At 40.1% G+C, this 18,986-nt stretch overlaps 1 protein-coding gene across 2 annotated transcripts; it reads left to right on the top strand.

Annotated features, from left to right (window-relative positions):
- The first annotated feature begins 3,054 nt into the window (after positions 1-3,054).
- LOC101799800 (acyl-CoA (8-3)-desaturase) lies at positions 3,055-18,307 on the top strand. Of its 2 annotated transcripts, XM_072038971.1 has the most exons (12): positions 3,060-3,420; positions 7,208-7,318; positions 7,780-7,977; positions 8,901-9,002; positions 9,193-9,321; positions 11,097-11,154; positions 11,567-11,643; positions 12,635-12,732; positions 13,239-13,335; positions 14,503-14,582; positions 14,776-14,901; positions 15,703-18,307. In XM_072038971.1, exons 1-12 carry the CDS (start codon positions 3,202-3,204, stop codon positions 15,752-15,754), a joined length of 1,347 nt encoding a protein of 448 aa, XP_071895072.1. In that variant the 5' UTR covers positions 3,060-3,201; the 3' UTR covers positions 15,755-18,307. The 2 variants fall into 2 exon arrangements, with proteins under 2 accessions (XP_071895073.1, XP_071895072.1); XM_072038972.1 differs by lacking the exons at positions 12,635-12,732; positions 13,239-13,335 and having other exon boundaries at positions 3,055-3,420.
- The last annotated feature ends 679 nt before the right edge of the window (positions 18,308-18,986 follow it).

The following is an 18,986-nucleotide window of genomic DNA, read 5'->3' as shown; positions in this document are numbered from 1 at the left end:
TTTATCAGTAAGGTTGTTTTAGGCTATTCTAAGAATTTCTTAAGATACAAACTTGCAAGCTTTTTCTGCAAGGTGGAGAATATTAAGCAAATGCCCAAGTTTATTAGCAATCTGTGATGTTTTTGTTTTACTTGACAACTATTATCTGCTATCAACAGTAGACTGTCTGTTGCATCCACTACTCATTTACATTCTTTCTTTTTTGCTTGAGTGAGGCCACCAAAACAAATTCCTTTGGGACTAGAATTTTTTGTGTAGCAAACTGAAAAAGAAGGAGGGGGTAAATAATGGGAATGTTTTCATGTGTGCTAACAGCTGTGTATTTGAGGTCTCAGTAGGCAAGTATCTATGTTTTGAGAAACACAGACCACACTTCGAGCTAACTAACATAGCTAAGTTCAGTCCTGTGTGTGCTTACTCTCACCAAATGGGCATGGAAGGTAAAACAGATAAATCTGAGTTCTCTGGGGTTTTGCTGATCTGAAATCTAATCCTCTTTTTATGACCAAATCCTGCTACCGGGCCAGTCTATCTCCTTGCTGTATATGCATGGAAATTCAGACAATAATGAAAGGAAAAAAATAGTTGTGGCACTCTTCATGTGCTTGGTGACTACATATGCCACACTAGTTTGGAAACTCAATGTGAGACAGTCCCCACCCCACCAAGAGTGGATGAAGCTTTCACTTATGAATGCCTATTTAACAAACAAACAAAAAAAAAAAAAAAAAAAAAACACAAAACAGGGTTTTGTAGTATAATTGAAAAACAAACAAACAGAAAAACACCTTTTAAAACTTGTTCAGTGTGTCAACAGTGGTTACTGGGGGAGTAGGTAGGGTGGTTGTAGGGAAAGTGTTCTCTTCAACATCCTGCAGAGGGCTCTCCAGTCACGTGTGCCCTGTTTATAGCATGGAAAATGAAGTTGCTTAGCTCATATAATTAACACAAATCTGTGAATTGATGATCCTGTGCTTTTAGGAGGCACTGACTTAAAGACTGGCCAGCACTGATGGATGTCAGCACCTTCAAAAGCAGTTTCTCAGGGGACCTTGCTAACTAGTTCCTTGAGCAGCCTAAAGTCTCCTCTCCCCATACCCAGGGCTGAAGTTTTGGTGGCAGTTTTCCTTCTGTCACCAAAAATTTTAAACTCAATCGCTTCATGGTCACTATGACCAAGATGGCCACCAATTGCCACGTTCCCCAAAAGACCCTCTGTAGTCATCCTGGCCAGGTGGTCTGCAATAGACTCCTTAGCTTATCGCTGGTGTGCTTGGTTTTATCCCTTTTCCCCTTCGACTCTAGTTTAAAGCCTTATCTATCAGCCCCGCTAACTCCTGAGCAAAAATCCTTTTCCCCCTCTGAGAGGGGTGTATCCTATCTGGTGCCAGCAGGCCCGGTGTCGTGTAGACCTTCCCATGATCAAAAAGCCCAAAGTTCTGCCAGTTGCACCAGTCCCGAAGCCACACATTAATGTAATGAGTCTGCTTGCCAACACCGGTTCCCCCCTGCTGGAAGGACAGAGGCAAACACAACCTGTGCCCCTGAACCTTTAACTTGTCTCCCTAAAGCCCCTTTTGATCGCTCTTGGACTTCTCCTTGTTACCTCATTGTTACCAGCCTGAAAAACCAGTAGCAGGTAGTAGTTAGTGGGCTGTACCAGGCAAGTGACTTTCCTGGCAATGTCTCTCACCAGAGCCCCAGGGATGTAAGAGAACTCCCTGTGCATTGGGTCTGGTTGGCATGTTGGGTCCTCTGTCCCTTTCAGAAGGGAGTCCCCCATGACAATAACCCTTCTGTCTTTCTTGATAGATGTAGTGATGCGAGGGGTAGGTTGCCTTGCCTTAGGCATCCTCTCCAACTGGGATGGGCTTTCGTCTACATCATTATTTTGACTGTCATGTTCTAGAGCCTCATAGCTGTTATATAAGGGTAGATGGGAAGGTGAGGTGGGCAGGGAGAGGGCTTGCCTACCACCCCGAGCAGGAGCCTGCTTCCATTCCCCCCCCTTGTCCTAGGTCCCCTGCTACTGCCTGGCAGGGTGAGGGAACTTTTGTCTTCTGTGTAGCAGGAGACACTTGTGCTGTGGCAAGCTCACAGGCCTGTCTCAGGGAGGGTAGAGTATGTTTCCACCAGTCAATTACCCTTTCTGACTCCCTGATGCTCCTCAGCCTACTCACCTCCTCCCAAAGCTCCGCTACCAGGCCAAGCAATTCTTCAACCAGGGCACACCTCCCACAGGCATATCCCTTGCTGCTGCTGTCAGACACAGACAGAAGACTCGGGCACACCCTGCAGCCCAGGTTTTAGAAACTCCAAATCTACAGACAGACTTGGTGTTAGGAGTTGTTTAGTCTCAACCCCAGTATCTGTTGTTTACTTATGAATTATTTGAATAATGAGATGCTTGAGTAACTGAAGTATACACAATATATATTCTCAGGACACCCTGAGAACAATTGTATACAAAGTGGTGTTAATATGCAACCTAACATAACAGTTACAGTTGAATGAGGTGTGTTAACAGACATACTTAGTGGTAGCATTTGGCTCACCACACATTTTGGCAATGGCATTATGAAGCTCCACAGTAAATCTGGTAAATGTAGGATTTATTGACATTAATGACAAATTCAAGCATTACAGTCTGCTGATAGTGCTTCAGTTTTCTGAGAAGGTCAGAGAATATTTCCTGCAGAAGAGCAGCCAACAGTCTTCCTCAGATTTCTCTTCTGGCTAACCCCATGTTCAGTCAGCACTACGGAAAAAAGTTAAGAGTTTACTTTATCCAGTCCCTAATGCTCTATGAAGGAGGTCATTAATATATATATATTTGTTATATTGCCATCTCATTTAACTGAATAACAGACTCCTACATTATCTTCCTAAAAGGTTTCTGCTTACGTATATTTGTCTTCCATGATGTAGCCTACAGGTCTTATGAGTAATTAGATCTTCCAATGGCAACTAAGAAAGGGCAAGAAGAAACAGCTTTTATTTAAGGGTGTGTCAGAGTTTGGTGCGAACATGAAAGAGGAGGGAGCTATGGAGGGGTGGGGAATCACCAGCCCTAGAAGCATGGGGAGTGGTTACCAGTGGGACTGTATAACGGGTAGGCTGGCATGGTTCACCTGTTTGGATGCAGTGTGGCAAAGCTTAGACTAGTTAATCTCAGTGCTGAATGTACATCTGGCTGCGCAGATGGCTCCACAGACTGGCTCCACTGAAAAGGAGGCAAAACCCATTTCAGCCTTTCCACAGCATCTCACTTGGGAGGAGATCAAAATCCACAATGGCCGTGGCCAAAGTCAGCAGCAGTGGCTGGTGATTGACAGGAACGTTTACGATGTCAGCACGTTTTCCAAACTGCACCCTGGAGGCAGCCGAGTTATTAGCCACTATGCTGGGCAAGATGCGACGGTAAGATGTAGGGTGACAGTGGAGGAAGGTGGTGCCATTGCTGTGGTAGGATGGTGGGACTGCAGCAGAGAACACCTGGGCTGGTTGGCATTGTGCTTGGTCAGATAATGTAGTGGATATGTCTGTGCTGTCTGTAAAAATACCATTCTGGTTACCCTCAAGGTCAGAGTTACCAGCTATGCAAATTGTAAAGCTCTTTGGGTGCATTACCTGCCGATGTAAACAGCACATAGCCGTACACGTTGCCTTGCCACCAGGCATGATCAGGCAGGCTGATTTCCAGGTGCCTAAAAAGTGTTCCTGTTGCAGCGGTGTGAACGGGAAGAGGGTGGGAGGTGGTATGCTCAGTGTGGACTCTGAGCAACATTGATATGACATAAGCAAGTGAAATTCAAAGAGAGGGGAAGGTGGTGAATAAGGAGGAGGTAATATTCAAGCATAAAGAGAAATTAATTTGGGGGGGGGCAGTGGAGTGAGAAAAGCAGGTCATCAAGGGAAGGACCTTGTTTTTTATACTGGTGGGTGATGGAAAACAGAGTCTTGACAAAATGTCTATTTCAAAGGATGGAGAAAAAGAAGAAAAATACAGGAAAAATGACCAAGAAATCAATAGAATGACATTTGGCTGCATAAGATGAGGAAAAAAATCTACAAATAATTATCTGAAAGTAGATTTTCCAGAATTATTTTCAAAAGCCTTTGATTTAGAGGATTTCTCTAATTTATTGTTCACTGACAGAAATAACAAATTTTAATTAGACTATTTGCTAAAAGTTGATACTGAATTTCTGAATTGTCATATACACATTAGAAGCATGACCAGGATTAGGACATAAACTTACAGTATGGGAACCCAGATTTTTTCTCGTCACGAAAGACTTTCTAACTCAAGAAAGCTGATTATTCATCAGTTTTCAGCTTGTAAAATAGGATAGCATTTCCTAATTCATAGACCAAAATGGATCATAGCAGTTATTACTCACAAATCATTCCTTTTACCCTAGCTGAATATGAGGCAGAAAAATACCTACTGTTCTCAAACTAAGAAAAACTTCTGGGTCTCCTTTGTTTTTTTCTCTAGCTCTGGTAGGTTCACAGGCTGCCAGATACAGCACTGATCTAAAGGGAAGGTTGTTTGTCCACTGTCAAGTATCTGTATAGGACGATGTGAGGTTGCCAACAGTGCTGCATCAAAAGCTGGCTGAAGAAGGGGCACCAATCTTGCCCACCAGCCTCTGTCACCTCTCTAACCAGCCTGTGATCTTCTCTGTCATTCTTTTCAAGTAAAATTGGTGTATACCAACTCAATATAGTCTTTAAAAAGAGTTAAGCATGCTGCCCATGCTAAAAGTCTTTCTTTCCACAAAAACTGTGTTTTTAAAGATTAATGTGCCAATTTTAAATGTACATAACCCTTCCAGCTGATGTTTTGTGCCATGCTGTAATGAGCTTGCTGCAGCAATAGGGACAAACGTTGAGGCTGCCAGACTTAAGAACATAAGACCAGACAGACCAAGCTGCTTTAGTGATCCCCATTGCTGTCTCCTGCTGTTTCCTTTACTGGACTTTTGCAAAAGGATTGTAGAAATAGGGAATACTTAGAATGCTATTTCCCCAAGCTGTGCGCTCCCAGCTTTTACAGCCACCACTGCTAGGCACCTCTAGCTCAAGACTGTGTTTAGATTATCATGCTTTATAGACACACACAGGTGTTATCAACAGTGAATTTTTCTGGTATGAATGAGTTCAGAGAATGACCCTTGATCTTGTGGTATTTCTTGTGACATTGTACAATCTGTTTTTTCCTCATTGTGCCTCACTTTCATACATTTTAAACCCTATTCCTGATCATTTTATGTTTTGAAATTGTGAATATATTTCCATTCTTTTCTCAATGCTACTCATGATTTTGAAAACTCTTTAACCTGTTACCTCTTTTCCAAGGTAGTCTTCTAGTAAGAAAGCTGTTCCAGAACTGTCACCATCTTTGTTGCCTGTGTATAGTTATACTACACTGTTTTGAAGACAGAAGGACCAGAACTACATGCAGTCATCCAGCACCATGGATTTATTAATTTTGATGACATTCTGTCATGTTTTTGATTTTTTTTATTCAGCTAAACTTTATTATTATCTTTGTTTTTAAAATGCTACCGAATCCATTGTTTGTATATTCTGAGAAATATACACTTTTACATAAAAGCAGGACTGGAAATGTCTCAACAATTCATCTAGTACATGACATTGCCTAAAGTCCAGGGTTTTTATTTATATTTTTTTTTACCAAGTACTCTTGACCAATACAGTTCATAATCTTATATACATGGTGAGAATTATCTTCCTCTATATGCGTTACTTTGCATGTGTAGACAATATGCTTTGCAGAGCATTACGTTGATGTCAAATGTTGGGGGTCAGGAGCCTTGCCAATGATTTCCTAAAAGTTAACCTCTCATAAGATGTTAATCAGAACCCAAGAGCAAAGAGGATAAACAACATGTTGCAGGATAGAAAAACTTTAATTTCTCTGATACAGATCTGTAATAATGAAATTGTGTATAGGAGCTTATACATAAAAGGCCTCTGGCACCTTTTTTAAGCTCTCATATAGATATTTACAGCTTTATTCAGTTTTAGAATTCCTGGGAAGAGGAACCTACATAAAAACATACAAAAAACTGCAGGATGAAGAGCAGAAAAACAACAGAAAGATTTCCCCAGACCTATAGGTCTGGACAGGGTTTCTGATTATTCACCTTGACAAAGGGCCACTAGGTGTCTGTTGAAAGCTGATCGGTTCAAAACGTCACCTTTCTCTGACTTCTAGTGCTCAAAGATGGGCCTTATCTGAAGAGAGTCAAGAGGAATGACTGCACGAGGGAAATCCTATTCTTGTCCAGAAGTGTGCAGATTTGTTTTTGTCCTGACTAACCAACCACCCCCATTTATTATCAGAGCTAAAATGATCATGAGCATGGGTGGTCAGACACTGAGGGTTTTGCTGTAGCTACTCTTTCTGGAAGATAAAGGAGTGCAGTCAGTGTCTTCACTTTTCTTCCGGAACATTCACTGAGGAGATGAGTTACAGAAGAGCAGTGGTTTGTTTGGAGTTTCCTGTGATTTTTTTTTTTTTTTAATTAATATTCTATATTTTATATTTCGTTTTGAAACTGGTACTACGAATGGTTCTTGAACAGATCAGTTTGCGTCACTGGTGTAATTCAATTGCCCAGAATATCAATTATCCTGAAAAGAGGGCACTGTAAGAGATAACCAGTTATTCCTGCTGTGTATGGAACTTCAGCATACATTTCATTTGGCCCTAGTGTAATAAAGACAGGATTTCAAAAACATCATTGTATTCTAAGCATGGCAAAGAGACACATCATTCACTGATGTGTTTTCATATTCCTGAGTCCTATCCATAGGGCAGGGCTGCTGGCTGAAGCCTTCTAAGGAAGGACTGTGTTGAAACTAACAGATGAAAGAGCATGTTCCCTCTGCAAATAGTTTTTCATCAAACGTGTTCATGCTTATTACCAGCCTCACCCAGATGATTTTGTGCCATCTAGTTTCTTGAAACTTTTCCAGCTTACTTGGACCTAGCTCCTGTTGATGGCAAGGAACTAAAGGAACAACTATCTGAAGGTCTCTGAAAAAAAAAAAAAAAAAAAAAGGAATCAGGATCATGTATTATATCAGTAATCTGGGAAAAAAAAAAAAGGAGCTTAGCATCTGGCATTTAACAGTATACCTTTCTTATTGCATTTGTTTGTGTATTTATCAGGATGCCTTTGTAGCATTTCACAGTGACAAGGCTCTGGTGAGAAAATACTTGAAATCGCTGCTGATCGGGGAGCTGGCACCAGATCAACCCAGCTTTGAGTCTAATAAAAAAGTGAGTGTCCTAGAATTTAGCTGTGGGAATGGATTGCAGTTCAGGAGGGGAGGAGAAACTGAAAAGAAAAAAAAAAAAAAAAAAGAGGAGTAGCAGATATAATTTCTGAAACAGCATAACTGACACGGTGCCATAGGCTGGGTGGTGGGGAGGTAGCTGCCAGTAGTCACGCATGGAAACATGCAGCGCTGTTCCAGAAAATCTAGATCCACACCTGGGTGTGACAAATGGCCAAAGTCTTCTCAGTTCTTCCTACTCTGATGTCTCACTAACAGAGCCCGTCAGCAACTTGTTTTCCAATTCCAAAGCAAAGCTGATATCTATTGATCTCGTGCTCATTCTTGCGCAGAGACACTTCTGGTAGAGATCTCCACCGAGTTCCATTGCTACTCTGGGATTCCTGTGTCTGCTACGTTATGTTTCTGAAGTAGCTAGTCCATTAATACTCACTTTACCCACAGAAATCACTTTTAGAGGACTTCCGTGAGCTGCGCTGCACTATTGAGAAGATGGGACTTCTGAAGCCAAGTTACACCTTTTTCTTCATGATTTTTCTTCATCTCCTGGTATTGGACATTGCATCCTGGCTCATGATCTGGTACTTTGGGATATCCTTAGTGCCTTTCCTTGTTGGCATGGCGTTCTTCACCACTGCTCAGGTAAAACACTGACAGCAGTTCATCAGCGCAGATATGTCATTTCTTCAAGATGGAGAGGATTAATGAAATAGATTCCAGTCATCACTTTATTGCCTCCTCTTAGATCTAATAAGCTGTCTGAAGACAACAGCCATGTTCTACATCACAATTTTCATTGCTTCCAGCAAGTCTAGGTTTGCTGACAAGCTGCTCACCATGGCTGGTGGGGTGCTGTGAGGTTGAGCTGGCAGTTTCACAAGATGAGATGAGCTGATCTAATCACTCACACTAGAGAGAAGAGGCAGCGTTCATTCCCAGTTCCTCTTCCGGCTCCACGTTCTGCTTATTGTCTGATGGCTCTGGTGTTTGTTGGGTCCTTTAGGAGCTGACTACACTTGCTAGCCCTGAAGAGTTTTCTGCTGGATTACTAAACTAATTCGATTCATAGAAAGGCATGAAACATGCCAGGGTTAGAGTAGGAAAGGAGGAAACAGGACTCTATGGCCCTTGGGTGGGAGAAGTTGGAGGGTGAGAGGAAAGCAAGACTTCCTTAGTAGTGCTGAAACCCTCCGTTTGTCCATCCATTCATGAAATGAGTGGAAGCTCTGGATTTAGAAAGTCTTACATTTTCTAGACAGTTACTTGGAAATTGTATATATTTGCAATGGCAGTCATAGCCATATGCTGTAATAGCCATATTAATGTAATTATTTGTAATGTTGCTTTGCTGCTACAATAAAATCCATATCTGACATTGAGCAGCTTTGATGGACAGTGGCCAGGAAGGAAGTTCTCAGCACTGAGCAGATAGGACTGCAAGTGGTGTTTCTTCCTCAAAGCAGAAGGGAGATGAACCAACACTGTGGAGTTACAGAGGCTCCCATGAGCAAATTAATACAGCACTGCTGTGATTCAGTTTCTCTGGTTATCCTATTGTCTTCTAGATCCAGATGGGCTGGTTCCAACATGATCTGGGACACTGCTCTGTCTTCAGGAAGCCTAAATGGAATCGTCTGCTGCAGATCATTGTGATAAATGTTCTGAAGGTATTGCCTCACTGTGGGAATATTCTCTGGGGCTAATCTGGTCGAAGCAATGAATGGGAGTGTCCCTGCTTTCAGGCAGCACTACTTGTGAGGAAAGTGCAGTGCAACATTCAATAACAGGTGAATAAATAGCGATGGAATTGCTGATATTGTTTGAATTTGAATTCCTGGTCTTTGACTTTTCCTGCAGGGGTTACCTGCTAGCTGGTGGAATCATCTGCACAACCAGCACCATGCCAAGCCCAACTGCTTCCGCAAAGACCCTGATCTCAATATGCACCCTCTCTTGTTCAGCTTGGGAAAGACACTCTCAGTGGAGGTGAGCGTGGGGGCATCTGGACAACGCTAAGTTATAGCCTGGAAAAGCAAATAGTCAAAAAGATTATGCCACAAAAGATTTTAAAGTCAGAAAGCTATAGACTGAAGTATAAAAACACGGATAAAAACATGGATTGTCACTTTCTGCCTAAACCTGTGATAATTTCCAAAATGTTTGAAGGTCTGACAGTCTCATGGTCTGTCTGTTCTATCTGTTGGTCTATCATTCATGCCAAGGTTCCAGTTTGATGTATCTAACTTAAGCACCTACCTCAGACCTGGTTATCATGGTGCTTAGGCACTAGGTTCTGGGAAGTAAAGTCTTAAAATCAGTACTTAAGTTCTCTATGTTGCTAGAAGAGCATGGTAAGCACCTTGAAACCCTTCCAAAGAATGAGTCAGTCCACTTGATTATTAGATGTTGTCAGTGATATTGTAGATAGTCAGATGTTCCCTTGTGGTGGTCTTTTTGGTTGTGGGAGCTGCTTTGCACCACTATAGCAAATTATTTCTTAATCATAAATTTTTTACTTTCATAAAAATTAAAACCATGAACACTGCTTCCCCTCGTTCCTGTGATTTGAGATATCATTAGGCTAAATAAGGTCTCTTTATCTTTTCTTTCCCAGCAATTCTGTTTACTCACAGGGCGAAGAAAGGGCCTCTTGGTTAGCTAAAGCATCCTCTTTAAATTATGTGTCTTTCTCCTTCAGCTAGTAATAAGCAAAGAAATTGCAGTTCTCCAATGCATGTAGAAAATTCCAGCTCCACTGTCTCAGAAAAGTTCCTGGGAAGAGAGCTTATACAAAGTATTTATTCATAGAAAAGTGTTAGCTGAAACCTGAAAGAATTTAGCCAGTTATCTTCCGAAAGATCTCTCATGGCTGTATATTAGCATGAACATGCAGTATCTAGAACGAAAGTGTAGGAAATTAGTTCTCATCTCTTTCTGCTTTTAACAGAAATGAGTCAGACACACTGTGGATGGGCAAAATGGATTTCAGTGGTTTAATTTAATTCAATTCAGTTGGTTTCAGTTGCTTGGATCTAGTGTAAATATTTTTGATTTTTTTTTTCTCAGTAACAGGGGAGCTATGGAAATAGTTTGCTCTACCTCATTATTTTGTCCTTTGACGAATAAGGAGCACAAAAATTGCAGATGATGTCAAGAATCCTTTTGTGTGAATAGTGGAAAAAAAAAAAAAAACAACACTGTGAAGCAATAGAAGTACTTATGCTATACAAATATTTAATCTCTTTGCTGTTTCATGAAGTTAAAAGGTTTGACAAAAAAGCAGATGTCTTTATAGAGTATTTACTACTTGGATCTTGTAGAAATGGTTTTAGTCATTATAGGATAACATCCTAATTCTATATTTTCTGACCACTATCTTCTTTACCACTCAAAAACCTAGGATGTTCATCACCATCACCAAAAACTTTCCCTGCAAAATTCAAATGCCTTCTGAGCATTTTTGTTATTTTTGAGTATTTTTCTATCCTATCATGAGTTATGGAACTCTTCCTAAAAAAAAATGCTATGTTCTGACATCTGCATGTATTGATATCTGGATGTAGAGGCTCAGATGAAATCTGTTTCTCTCCTGCTGAGGTACTGCTTTGGGACTTCAGTACCTGCTTTTCAAAAAGAGAGGTAGGATTAGGCACATTTAAGTGGTATGTTAAATAAGTTTGTTATACAGGAATAAGGAATATCTCATGAAGTGTCTCAGTTCTCAAACTAGCCCAGTACAATTTATTTTTTTTTTTCCCCAGCTTGGAAAAAAAAAGAAGAAGTTCATGCCTTACAATTATCAGCATAAATATTTCATCTGTGAGTATTTCTGCTTTCTTGGAGTGCTGTAGGAACCCCACCCAATAAACACACCTGCATTTCCTTCCCAAAATAATGGCATTAAAGATACTCCCATTAAAGTCACAGCTTCAGGGACAATCACGTTAAGGACACTTCATGTAACGAGTAACTGCCCCTGATTATTTGATGTTGAGTACCATAAAAGGGTTAATCAGGTGTGAGGAAGAAAGGGATGGGAAAGAAAAGTGGATGGGAAAGAAAAGAAGAGGTGATGGATGCTGGAATGAGAAGAGGAACAGATTATATAGAAACAGAAAGGTTAGTGTAAATGGGAGAAAAATCCTTCTTTGCAGTGAAAGAAAGAATGCTTTCTGTAAGATTTATGATAGAGTGTTATAAAAGATTTTTCTGCTTTCATTCTTTCCTTCAGTATTGGCCCCACTTGCCCTTGTACCCTTCTTCCAGCTGTCTATATTCTACTTCGCAATCAAGAGGAAAAAGTGGTTGGTAAGCACTGCTTGCACTGACTAGAAAACTTTCAACAGATGTTGCCACTTGTACTGTATTTAATTGGGGTGGAGTTAATTTTCTTCATAGCAGATCATGTAGTACTGTGTTTTAGATTTGTGACAAAAATACTGCTAATACACTAACATTTTTAGCTATGGCTAAACAGCTTCTGCATAGCATCAGGGCTTTCTCCGTTTCTCACTCTGCCCCTCATTCCCCCACACCCACCAGTGACTAGTGCAAGATATAACCAGGTAGATCACCCAAACTAACCAAAGAGATATTCCATGCCATAAAATGTTATGCTCAGCAATAAAAGGGAGAAGAAGGGGCTTAGGGAGATTAGCCATCTTTTGCTGGGGAACAGGCTGAGTGTCAGGCTACCTGTAGGAGATAGTGAGTGATTGTTTTTGCATCACTTGCTTTGTGTTGTATTTTTTCTGTTTACCAATTCTTCATATATTAAGCAATATTTATCTCTCCCTACAAGTTTTCTTGCTTTTATTCTTCCTTTCCTCTTACCCCATCTCCTGGGAGTGAGCAAAGGGCTGTGTAGTGCTTAGCTGCCCCTTAGTGTTGACCTACAACACTGCTATGTGGCTACATCACCCTTTAGCTGAGGTGACTGTGGGGTCTGGGGTAGAAAAGGCTGATTTGAGACTTGCTGCAGCAGGAATGCCCCTCTCTCAAAAAGTCTGGAGTGACTTTTTGGGATGAGGCTTTCAGCAGCAGAATAAAAGCTAACAGAAAGTTATCAGACCTAGATAGAGTGGGATTACAGGGCTGTTTGCTGGTGTTTAGTTACTGATGGTAAAGTGAGTGCTATGGGAATATTTCAGGGATACATTCAGGAGGCAGAATGATAATGTTACTTCTTGATTGCACAAAGAATGTATTTAATGCTGCGGTTCAAGTGAAGAGGAGGAAGTGGAGGGACAGAGGGACTTCCTCAACAAAGGCTTTTTTTTTTTTTTTTCTTTTAATACAGGAACTGTTATTGGTTGTGTCTTTCAACATCCGAGTTTGTCTCATGTATGTTCCTTTAATGGGATTTAGCAATTTCATGGTGTATTACTGGATGTCCAGGTAACACACAGCATACCCAAAGTCCCCACAACTAATACCAGTAAACAATAATGAGCATGAATGGAAATCAATAAAACTTAGTCATACTACACATACTAGTCAGACTTCATGAAACTGTATTTTTTCACAGAAACAAATAGTGAGCCAAGAAAAACACTACAAATTGGAGGTGGAGGGAAGACTGCTCAGGGCCATCTGCAACTACAGATTTAGTAGCTCTCAAAAGTTGGGAGGCAACTCCTAAGAGGAGGGAAAGGAAGGGAACAGAAAATACTGAATTATGTAGAAGTGCCCTGTTACATAAGACAAGACTTAAGAGGCTAGAGAGATAAGTATTTTCAGGCAACTGATTTTTGGGGCCTTCTTACTGACTGCCAGTGGAAAGCAAGCTTCTCCCCCTGCCCTACTCCCTGGCCCTTTTGTGTCAGTTGCCTAACTGTATTTTAATGACAAGTTTGGATGGGATTAGAGGTACTATAAATGTGTTCCTGTGTTTATCTGGTCAGGTATCTAGAGAGTACGTGGTTTATTTGGGTCTCGCAGATGAATCACATTCCAATGAACATTGATTATGATAAGAACAAAGACTGGGTATCTACTCAGGTGAGAATCTCCTTTCTTCTGGAAACTCGATCTGTAGTTCTGAATTATAGGACAAAGATAGTATTGTTCTTCTCATAGCTAACATTAATGCTTTCTTAACGAAGTTTGTCATTGCTGTTTTCTGCATTCAGCTGTATATTTCTGTAGTAGTCAAAAACTTTTAAACTCTTAAGATGGAAAATAGGACATATAGATTTAAGAAACGTCTTCCCCCCCCTCACTGAATGCTTTTGACACATCTTTCACAACACTTTTCCCTTTGGTAACATCATGAAAAAGTGCTGACAGCGACAGAACTTTGAACCAATCTTTTTAGGCCAGCTAAAGAGAAGCAAACTAATTAGATACCTTTTATTTTTGAATATACAGGTAACAGGTCTTCTGCAGATAAATCTGACAAAATTTAGGTCTGATAAAAATGAGTATGTAAATACAACTTATTTATACAAGGCATCTACGCTGCTTAAAGCAGTATAATCCTGCAGAATGGGTTTTAAGCATACATTAAGGGGAAAAGACAAAGATTGGTATTCATCTGTCCTGTCCTGAATGTCTACATCTGAATACTTGTAACATTAATTGAAGAAAATGAGCGTTTCTACAGCATGATTCATCTTGCCCTGAAATATACATCTAAAACAGATCAGAGTAATGGCACCACAGAAATTTCTATTTTTCTCCATTGATGCCAAAGGGATTCTTAACTGAAGAGCTCAGATGCAGATTTCAGACTGAAGATGTGTAAGTTATTGGAGAAGAAGCTCATCTGCCATGTGTACACAGATTTTGTCCTCATATTTTTCAATTTGATTCCACTTGTACAAGCTGGAGGAGTCCAGAAGAGTGTTTTTTGTTTCTTCTTCTTAGGCATCTTTTCTTTCTATCCAAATGAAAGAAGTGAGGAGAAGCTCTTAAAAGAATCACATTCAGGTCTATGTGCATGTCGGTGAAGAAGCTATTCCTGAGCCAAGAACCAAATTAACCTATATCTTAACGATCCATTTCAATCTAGACTTTCTTTAATTCTTAAGGGCAATGAAGGTAATGATCCCTGACGCTGAGTTGCCTTTTATGCTAGATAAGGATGGGAAATGATTGCTGGGGTTCAATTATCTGGATTTTCAGGAAAATAATATTATAGCTAAATCATGTCTCTTTTCCTCCCAGCTCCATGCAACGTGCAATGTGAACCAATCTCTGTTCAATGACTGGTTCACTGGGCACTTGAACTTTCAAATTGAACACCAGTGAGTATGATTAGTGGGAATAATATGGGGCACTTAAAAGTGATAAAAGTCTTGTAGTCTCATGTGAAACCATATTCATCAGAAGATCCTTTGCTCTCATTTTGGGGGATGGCTGGGAAATGCTTTGAACAGTGTGACCAGGGCATGGTGCAAGCTAAGCCCTACAATAGCTGTATCTTATTCAATTCTGCAGCCTTTTCCCCACAATGCCTCGACATAACTACTGGAAAGCAGCTCCTCTTGTGAAAGCCCTTTGTGACAAGCATGGCATTGAGTATAAAAGCAAGACTTTACTCGGAGCCTTTGTAGATATTTTGCAGTAAGTATCAATTAACTAACACAAGAGTTTTGCTCTGTAATAGCATGCAAGTGAGGGACATGCACATGAGCAACCATTTTAAATTGATATCCATGGAGTGATCAAACATTTATTTTTACCTTAAAGCACTTTTAACTTCAGTTGATAAGATGAAGAGAGAGGCCATGATCTCATTGAGAGAGAATGCCCAGTATTAGGTCCAATCATACAGTGTTTCAGCCCTCAGCCGTGGTACAGGCACCCTTATATATAGAAGTGCTGTTTCTGTTAAGGAAACAACATTCCATATATCTGTCATGTGCTTTTTTATTCTGTTTAAAAATGTTTGCTAGGTATTTAGCATAATGCGTGGGATTAAAACTGTCAAGCCCACTCAGGGAAGCCAGGAGAGATATTCTCTTAATAAGAAGGAATGGTTTGAGCTCCCCTTCCACCACACCTTGCTGCATATGCCACCTGTCAGGAACAGGAGAAATGTCTGGTGTTATCCAGAGCCCCAAATTGTGCTTTGTTAGCTCAGGCACAGTATATTGGACCCTTTCCAGGCACTGCTGCTCTCTCTGACACAGCTTATTCCACTCATATGTTGTAATAACTATATTCTTCCCAGTTCTCCTGTTTCTAGAAGAACTCTCTCAATGCAATTTTTTAATCTATTTTTCCATGTTTTCCCCATTTAAAATCTTCATTCCTTTAGCAAGTATATTCTTCCCCTCTGAACTGCTACTGTTAGCAATTTGTCTCCCTGAAGCCGAATAGTGCTTCTCCATAAGTGTTGTGTTTTAATTTCTCTTCTGGCAGCTCACTGAAGGAGTCTGGGGAACACTGGCTTGAAGCCTATCTGCATGGATAGAAACTGGCAGCTCTCAGAGGGAACCTCTTCACCAGACAGCTGCTGCAAAGAGTCAGTGCAGACAAACAGAGTGTCTGTGGCTTTTGGCATAGGAACCTGGGAGCTGGGCAAAGCTACTTTCAGAAAGAAAGGGGTGGGGAATGGATTAAAGATACCTTTTTTTTTTTTTCCTTGTTCTGAACCACAATATTTCTATTTTGTACTGCTCTCAAACTCAGCATTCAGAGTCATGTTAAAGTAGGTATTTAAATTTGGGAGAAGTAGCTCTTGAATCAGCTTGGCCAATTTACTGTGTAGGTGGGGGATGAAAGCCGCCCAGCTTCTTACTTATGGGAAAATTTAAATGGAAATTCATAGTGGTTTTGGCTTAGTGGCTCAGTGAAAATGGATAGGACAAATCAAACTGCAGGAATTCAGAACACATTAGGGATGATCTTTAGAGGATGTTCTAGAACAGATAAAATAGGTATACAAAAAACAAGATGGTCCGGGGTATGTTGCCAGCACTAGTGATCATATGTGCACTACTTGTTCTAACTAGTGAAATTTAGTATTATAACTTGTACTGCTCATGGATTGCATAGGGAAGTAGATAACTGGATGCTAAGTTTCACACCTAAAATAGCTAGTTCAAATACAGTCCAAAAAGTCTGTATAGTATGTATTATTTATATGTATAAATACATGTATTTAATTGAGTGGTGACTGTGCTGTCTGATTAACTTTCTGATTTGATGATTTATACATTTTTGCTGATGTTAGACTACTTCTAAAACTTAATTTCAGTAGACCAGCTCTGCATGAGACTCAGGAACCTAAGCATTGAGGAGTGGTGCCAGGTAACAAGGTTATATAGGGTCCTATAGTTGCTTTTATTGACTTTTATATGTATTAATTTTTATCGAAATAATTTCCAAGTGATTTCAAGGACATATGGGAATCTGCATACCTAGGCTGTTAGGCAACCAAGTTTCCTGTATCCAGAAAAAACAATTAAATCATACCTGTAAATCAAACTCTGATTCCATGCAGGCCTCTCTGGTTCTCACAAAACTTTCCTCTACTTCAGCATCTCCAGGAACCCGCTTGTCCCTCCCTTCCAAACTTCCAAACAAAACAGGTTTTGTACCCTGTACTTAGCTGCTTGGCCCCCAAGAAGGACATAGCCCCTCCCTACGTATGGTCCTGTGCATTTTCTGCTAGTGGAATGCGTAATGACAACCTGTGTGGAAGGCACAGTAGGTCTAGAGCTGAGACGAAATAGAGGATGTATGAAAGAACAGAGGAGATGTGTGGACATCAGTTAGTAGCAGGACAAAAACAAAAGAAGGTAATAACAGCGGAGCAATGATAACATGGTTATTTGGAAAAGCTAGAATAAAGGGAAAAAGAAATCTAAGAATAACAATTAATTACCTCATCATGATTTTTAGATTGCTCGTATCTGTTTTAGAAAGAGCATACGACCTCTGATTATTCTTGCTGACCTTGCAAAGGAACTATTGAATGATGTCACTTTCTAAAATGAATTATAACAAATATAGTCTATTATGAGACAACTGAGCCACACTAGCAGAACCTGTACTGTAGTGTATTTACCTAACTGACCTAAAACTGTGAATGCAGTCTGTAAAGCAAAATAAGTAGACAATGTGCCTGCAAGAGCAAAGACCAAGTGGAAGAAAAGGAATTCTTCTCTTCTGCCATTCAAATCCAGAACTCTGTGCCTCAGGCTCTCAGTGGACTAACCACTCAGAAGAGGAAAACATAAAAGACCTTAAAGTGCAATATCACTGTGGACAAGCAGACACATCTGCAACCCATTGAGGAGAAAATTGCATGCATTACAAGCTACAGACAATGTCAGTGTTCTTCTAAGTGACAAATATTACCAAGTCCATAAGTTAAAGATTCCAAGAGGAAAAAGCAGAAGGAGTTTGGACTTTTTTTTAAGAACATCTCCACTTTTTTTATTTATTTACAACTTGCGTGTGCAGGTACTAATAGCACTCATTTGTTTATCTCCTAAAAACAGCCAATGGATATCATTGAAAAGGATTTAGATTAAAACATACTGTTACTCAGAAACTGCTTTGAGTGTAATTTGAAAATTCTTTCTAACTACTACCTAAAATAATTCTGTTTTTCTAAAGCCTAGGTCAGTTATCCGCAGTTATGTGTAACAGTAGTAACATTTTATAAGAAGTGTTTAAGTGATAGCACTGTCTTAAGATGAATGCAGGGGTTTCTGTGCCTCCTCTACTTGTTAAAATATGAAGACATCATAAAATGCACATCCTGGTGAAGGTAATTTAAGTATTAAGGATCCCTATGCTGTATTACTAGTGAGACTTAAAAACTGTGGTGATCTTGGGTCCTGCTGAAATTCTCTAAAGACAAGACTGGCACAAAACGGTTCTTCCTCGTTTCAGTCTCATGAATCAATGTGATTATTCATTTCATTTTGCTAGCGTTCTACTTGTCTGAATGTATTAATTGATTGAGTCAGTCTTGCAACCTCCTTTTAATTAAAATATTTGTCTTCTTAACTGATCCTGCAGTGGGCTCTGTGTCAATATTGATTTCTCTCTACCTGTTTTGTAAAGGTTATTAACATGCATGAAGCTGGTGTAGCTTTGCCTAGTTCTAACATAGTTCACAAACTTCAGGAGTTTGGGGCAACTCCTGGTGACCAAGCCACTTAGTTTAGCATTCAAAGTTCTTCATAAACTTAATGTTCCCCGAAAGGCACTGTGTGTAATCTGGAATGCCTCGAAGAAGGAAGGAAATCGGGGAAGCAGTTTGCAGAATACTGCTTTCTTCATGAGTTTATGCTAAGATTCTGCTAGTAGTGTTTTTTCTTATACAGATACACCAAAATTGTCAGATTCCCATGGGTATCTCAGAGGATCCTTTCCCCACAAGTCAATGATGGCCACCCTGTTATACAGTAAACAAATATCAGCCTTCAGAGGGCTCTAACAACAAGGAGGGTTGCAAGAACTGTAGAGCCAAAGAAACGTGACACATTTGTTAGGAAATGAATTCTGCTCATTTAAATATGATGTGTCATGCAGGTTATGTAGTGTGCTTTTTGTTATGCAACAATCCTATTCCCAGATTCTCATAGGGTTTCAAAGTTTAATTGAAATAATGGGAACTAAAAGCCTGACAGAGTTCAGCTTGTACACCCCACTGTTTCTGCATCCTCAAAGTTTCTTTGCCTTATTCC

The sequence above is a fragment of the Anas platyrhynchos genome, chromosome 5 (assembly GCF_047663525.1).
Source record: "Anas platyrhynchos isolate ZD024472 breed Pekin duck chromosome 5, IASCAAS_PekinDuck_T2T, whole genome shotgun sequence".
In the NCBI taxonomy this organism is placed as follows: Eukaryota; Metazoa; Chordata; class Aves; order Anseriformes; family Anatidae; genus Anas; species Anas platyrhynchos.
The sequence above is the reverse complement of the archived record's forward strand: the minus strand, read 5'-3'. Positions and strand labels throughout refer to the sequence as shown.

Excerpts from the sequence above, each read along its gene's own strand:
- LOC101799800 (XM_072038971.1), top strand. The coding sequence starts at position 3,202 with ATGGCTCCACAGACTGGCTCCACTGAAAAGGAGGCAAAACCCATTTCA. Across the intron at positions 9,322-11,096 it reads GAAAGACACTCTCAGTGGAG|CTTGGAAAAAAAAAGAAGAA; the intron begins GTGAGCGTGGGG and ends TTTTTTCCCCAG. Across the intron at positions 13,336-14,502 it reads AAGACTGGGTATCTACTCAG|CTCCATGCAACGTGCAATGT; the intron begins GTGAGAATCTCC and ends TTTTCCTCCCAG.